This window comes from Elephantulus edwardii, unplaced genomic scaffold (genome assembly GCF_000299155.1).
Source record: "Elephantulus edwardii isolate Elephantulus edwardi_28Jun2011 unplaced genomic scaffold, EleEdw1.0 scaffold00007, whole genome shotgun sequence".
NCBI classification, from domain to species: domain Eukaryota; kingdom Metazoa; phylum Chordata; class Mammalia; order Macroscelidea; family Macroscelididae; genus Elephantulus; species Elephantulus edwardii.
Window position 1 is genome coordinate 32901635 of NW_006399757.1, and position 6315 is coordinate 32907949.

General features: G+C 41.3%; 1 protein-coding gene across 1 annotated transcript; it reads right to left on the reverse strand.

Moving 5' to 3' along the window:
* Positions 1–3256: 3256 nt before the first annotated feature.
* LOC102846699 (myosin light polypeptide 6-like) lies at positions 3257–3897 on the reverse strand. Its single transcript, XM_006880324.1, has one exon. The coding sequence runs from the start codon at positions 3865–3867 to the stop codon at positions 3412–3414; it is 456 nt and encodes a 151-aa protein (XP_006880386.1). The 5' UTR covers positions 3868–3897; the 3' UTR covers positions 3257–3411.
* Positions 3898–6315: the final 2418 nt, after the last annotated feature.

The window sequence follows — 6315 nt, forward strand, 5'->3', positions numbered from 1 at the left end:
TTGACAGAATAGCTCTACAATTTCCCTCCTCAAAGTAGCCCATAAAAGGTTTTAAATGTTCAAACTCAATCAAAAAAATACCAATTAATATGGTAGGTCAAACCAGGATAAATTTTCTTTTTTGTTGTTGGTTTTTAAAATCCAAACATTTTTGAAATCTTGTGTTGTAAATATGCACTTTAATCTATTTGGATGTTCCACATTTAAAGTTTTATGGAAACTAGCCAGGCTCCCCCTGTTCCCGAAATCAAGGGTGATTCCTTTGCTGAGGAAGATCAAACCAAATCACTCTTTTGAAAGACTAAAAGTTTGTACCACTCATGAAAACTATTTAAGCAAAACCATGCCTATACCTCTCTATCTTTTCCAAAAACTTTCTACAATATTATGACATACTTAATGCAAAGGGGATGTATGTCATAAATGTACATTGTTACAAACTCGACACCTGTATAGCCAGCATCTATATTAACAGACAGTTTAACTCAGCATCTCAGAGGCCCCTGTGCTCTGCTCCAGCACTACTATCGAGGGTAATTCTGACTTTTGGCAACTAGTGGAGTTCATCTAGTGTTCACATGCTATGTAAAATGATTCACACAATATGTATTCTTTGGAATCTGCTTCTTTTGTTTAAAGGAGTTCTGTTGGCATTTGAGTCACGACAATGAGTGAGTGAGTAAGTGATCTTCCCCACTGGACCTCGTACAGTCTTTCTCATCTTCAACGTGCAAACTGGGTTCTACTTAATTCCATTTTCCAAACTACTTAACATGAAATTGATCCACTTTTAAATAACACCGAGCTATGAATGCCTATGCTGAAAGATTATGTTCAATTGTTCTCCTCAGATCACCTTTTTGGCTTATTAATTGGCATACTTTAGAGACTGTGACTGTGTAGAATATACTATATGATAGATCTTCCACAAATCTTGATGCCGCATTTCTCCTCATAGAGCCCAGCTTCCTGGATGATCTGTTCTGCATACAAGTTGAAAAGGTATGGAGACAGGATGCATCCCTGGCATACACCCTTCCCAACTTTGAACCATGCAGTGTTTCCTTGCTCTGTTCTGATGACTGCCTCTTGGTTCAAGTATAGGTTTCGCATTAGCACGATCAAGTGTTCTGGGATTCCCATTCTTTTCAGAGTCAGTCACAGTTTGTTATGGTCCACACAGACAAACACCTTTGCATAATCAATGAAGCACAGCTAGACATAGTGTTACAATCATCATACTGGTGCACCTTTTGGTCAACATAGATTTTTTTTTTTATTAACAGTATTTATCTTTCCTCAGTTAAACCCTGATACAGGGAAAGGAACACATAGGATAGATGAGACATAGAGAGAGAAAACCAACAAGCTATGGGAAGTGGAGATCGCTCCTTCACATGGCAAAGAGGATCAGAAAGGCCACCCTCAGGCAAAAGAGCCCCATGGCCTCTGAGAGGGCAAAGCCCAGAATGGCGTTGGAGAAAAGCTGCTGCTTCAGAGAAGGATTCCTGGTATAACCAATGATGAGGCTCCCAAACCCAGTCCCCACCCCAGCTCCAGAGCCAGCCACTCATACTGTGGCAGCCCCAGCCCCAGTGAACTTGGCTGCTGTGTCAATATCCCTTTAGATTGTGCTGGTTTGGAAGTTGTGACTAGGGACAAATGAAATCAAGGAACGTGGGGCTGTCAAGCAGCTGAAATTATCATCTTTCAGCGTCTCTGGTTGTTTCAGGACCACTGCAGACAGTGGACGGCTCAGCAGCTGAGGGGCGCTCCTGACCAGGGAAGGGGTGGAGACAAACTAGGTGCAGGTACACATTTTCAAGGGATGAGGCGCTGTGGCAGGAAAGCTGCTTCTAGTGCAGAGAAGACAGAGAGGGGGATACATTTTGATTATATACCTAGGAAGGGTGGAGGGACGGCAAAAGAGAGGAAGACCCTGGATGAGAGGGACTGACTCAGTGACTGGGGTGGGGGTGGGGGGTAGGTGTGTCAGAAGTGATGAAATTGGCTCAGGTTTTCTGAGCTGTTGTACACAGGGTTGCTTTGAATCGGAGTCGACTTGATGGCACAAAGCAACAAACAACAGAAATTGAATGTTTGGATCAAATGTGTGTGTGTGATAGGGAGTTCTGATGGTAAGAAATTGCACTTCAATCTCAGAGGCACACAGTTCAAATCCACCAATTGTTCTGCAGTAGAAAAATGGACAATCTCCTGTGCAATTAACTGCCTCAGAAAACCCATTGGAGGGTCTGCTATAAGTCAGATGCAACAGTACACAATAACAACAACAGCATAATATATCAGATATATATATCATTTACATTTTTTAAACCCACTGGAGAGTCGGCCATGAGTCAGTTTCAACTCAAGGACAGTAAGTTTAGCTGAGTCTACATGTATATGTGTGTATGTGTGTGTGTTTGTGTGTGTGTGTGTGGTGGTGTTGTTGTTAGGTGGCACCAAGTCTAGTGTGACTCACAGTAACCCTATGAACAATAGATCTGATCATGTCCTATACTATGCCATTTCACTATCTCTGACACACTAGAGCCCATTGTCGGCAGTCACTGTGTCAAACCATCTGGTTGAAGGTCTTCCTCTCGTTCATGGATCCTCTAATTTTATATATGTTGTTGTTGTTGTTGTTAAGTGCCGTCAAGCTGCAGGTGACTCATAGAGACCCTATGAACGATATAAAATACTTGTATATACATATATATGGAAATATAGTAAAATATTTATATGAACATATTTATACATGCATATATATAAAAATAGATATTTATATATACATATGAACTCACATATATGTATATATATTCCACATATATATACTTACATATACATATAAACATACACATATATATAAAGAGAGAAAGAGATAGATATAAATATATGTATCTCCATGAAATACATATATATGTTTGCCTCTATGAGCCTCCTTTGCCATGAAACCAGAACTGAATTATGCTTATTATTATTGCAACTATTATTAATGATAATTTTGATCAAAGATTCCATTAGAGATTCTTGATTGAATAGGGAGAAATATAGGACAGAGTTTCAAACATCCATGAATTCTAGGTTTTCTGGAGCTTTAAAGGTTGAATGAACCCTGAAACTATTGCTCTAAGATAATCTTCAAATTTTATATTAAAATATATTCCCTCAAGTCTTCTTAAAACTAAGCAATAGTCTAACTTTATTCTTCATGAGAATTATGCTTTTTTGTATTTTTTTTTCTGGACATAGACAGCAAGTTTATTTGGTGAATGCTGCTGGCAAGTATTATCCGAGAGCTACAAGATGGGAAAGGAGCTGTGACAGCCTAGGCGGCTCTCAGGGCTACATACAGTCTCACACAGGAGAAGGCACGGGGCTCTGGGGACACAGGAAGGGCAGCCCTCAGCCATTCAGCACCATTCGGACGAGCTCTTCATAGTTGATACAACCATTGCTGTCCTCATGTCCTGCCACCAGCATCTCTACTTCTTCCTCTGTCATCTTCTCACCCAGTGTGACAAGGACATGCCGGATTTCAGTGCCCATGACAGTGCCGTTCCCTTCCTTGTCAAACACCGGAAGGCCTTCAACATAGTCCTCGTAGGTGTCCTGGTCCTTGTTCTTGGCCACTGTCTGCAGCATGGGCAGGAAGTGCTCAAAATCCAGGACCTTCACATTCATTTCATCACTCTTGGGGTTTCCCAGGACCTTGAGCACCTCGGCGTTGGTGGGGTTCTGGCCCAGGGCCCTCATTACATCTCCACACTGGCTGTACAGGATCTTTCCATCACCTGTTCGGTCAAACAGCTGGAAGGCCTCCTTAAATTCTGTGGTCTGGTCCTCGGTGAAGTCACACATCTTGAGCGCTCAGGTATCGGGACCTGTTCCTGCAGTAATGGCTTTTTTGTATTTTTTTAAGTTTTTTAATTTAGATTTTAATGAAAGGTTATAAAGAACTTTTATTTCCATTTATTCATTGTTGCATTTTTCTCCCTGCCCACCCCTCCCCCAGTTCACTTTTCTCTTTGTAAAGAAAAAAGAAATTCTTTCATTATTATACAATAATCCCCTCAAGTCCACTTTACTATACAGCTCTTATTCTAGACTCTTGTCATGCAAATAATACCTACTTATATATTCCCTTTAAACAGTTCTTTGCCTCATTTGTTTCAGTTCTGTGTATGTTATTTAATTCCTCCTTTCTTAGTTCCCTCCCAACTCTGATGTCACTCCTATTTTATAACAGTGCCATTATGGAGTATTTGTCCTTTTGTGCCTGAGATATTTCACTCAGCATGAATTACATATTTTTTAAGAACTATCATATGGAATCAAACTCAGAACAGTAGCTTGAAAAGTTAGCTAGAAACCTTAGGGCACAGTAAAATTATGTTAATGAGGCAAGAGCATGTCAGGAAAGCAGGGAGTATGACTGCATAACTTGAAGTCTGTAATCAATGACACTAAATTGTACATATGTTGTTTGTTGTTAAGTGCCGTTGAGTTGCAGGCGACTCATAGTGACCCCATGAAAGAGAGTCCTCGACGCTTGTGTGTCTTTCATACTCTCTCCAGGTTCATAGGGTTTCAGGAGGCAAGCTATTATGGAAGTGGATGCCACTCCTCCTTCCAAGCTTGTTTTAATTGGGGAGCTCCACCCCACTCTCTGTCCGCATTGGGTAGTCAACCATTAACACATCGCTTCTCTCCCCTCTTCCCCTTTGGGGCTTGAAGCCCCCTGCGGCCTTAAACCCTAGGCCAAGCCTGGCTTGCCTGGCTCCTGGAGGCAGAGTAGTCCTTCACGTCCAAAAGCTGCCACAACAAAATTGTACATATAGAAATGATTAAATCAGTATATGTTTTGCTATGTTTATCCTGAACAACCACCACATAAGTAAAGTTGTATCTGTTTTAAAAACAAAACTCCTACAGATATGAGTCCTTTGTGGTGGTGTTGTTATGTGCCATTGAGTCGCTTGCAACTCATAGAGACCCTATGTACAACAGCCCTAAATTCTGCTCTGTTCTGTGCCAATCGCACTGCCTCTGACACTCCCATACCGATTACCCCAATCAGTGAATTAATCCACCTCATAGAGGGCCTTCCCCGCCTGCGCTGTCCCTCCACCCTCCCAAATATGATGTCCCTCTCCAAAGACCGGTCCCTCCTTACAAAATGTCCAAAATATGTTAGAAGGAGCCTCAGAATCCTTGCCTCCAAGGAGCCGCCCAGTTTAACCCTCTCCAGGATGAACCTGTTTGTTTCCCTAGCAGTCCATGGTACCCTCAATATTCTTCTCTAGCACCACAGCTCAGTCCTTTGTGTAGTATACCTATATTAAGTACAGTCCTTTGTATAGTATACCTATATTAAGGATAGCTGTGAGTTATTGATCATAGCTTGTTGTTGTTAGGTGTTGTTGACTTGAGTATACCCCATAGTGACCCTATGAACAAAAAATCATCACGGCAGTCACTGTGTCTATCCATCTGGTCGAGAGTCTTCCTCTCCTTCACTGACATTCTACTTTTTCAAGAATCATGTCCTTCTCCAAGAAAGAGCATCTCCTAGCAACATACCTTAAGTATGTGAGGTGAAGCCTCATCATCTTTGCCTCCAAAGTGTGCTCTGGCTGTACTTCCTACAAGACCTATTTGTTTGTTCTTTTAGCAGTCCATGGGATGTTCAATGCTGTTCTCCAACACCACAGTTCAAAGGCATCAATTCTTCCTCTGCCATCGTTATTCACTGTGGAGCTCTCAGATGCATAGCAAGTGATCAGGAAGACCATAAATGCATAGCAAGAAAGGAAAGATTTTAGCTTAGAGCTATTGAAATACATTCTAAGATGAATAGAAGTTACAAATGAATTTATTCTTTTTCATGAAATAATGTTTATCTTGTTCAGAAATGACACATTTAATGGTTGCTAGCATGCTTGGGCTGGTATGTCAATTTGCTGTGCAGAGGAAACTTGTGGTTGCTGTGATGCTAAACACTGTGACACTGACATGTCAGATGTGATAATGGTTACCCATGGTGGACAGTGCTTGGTGGAGCTCCCCGATTAAAACAAGCTTGGAAGGAGTGGCTCCAACTTCCAAAATGGCTTACCTCTGGCAACCCTATGAACCTGGAGAAAAGATAGAAGTTACACAAGTATTTAGGTCTTCCGTTCATAGGTTCACTATGAGTTGTCTATGACTTGACAGCAACAACATTTGTTAATCCTGTTGTACATGAACCAAGAAGCAGTCCCTCAATCATAACAAAGGGACACGATTAGGTTTTGAAAGGTGTACGTT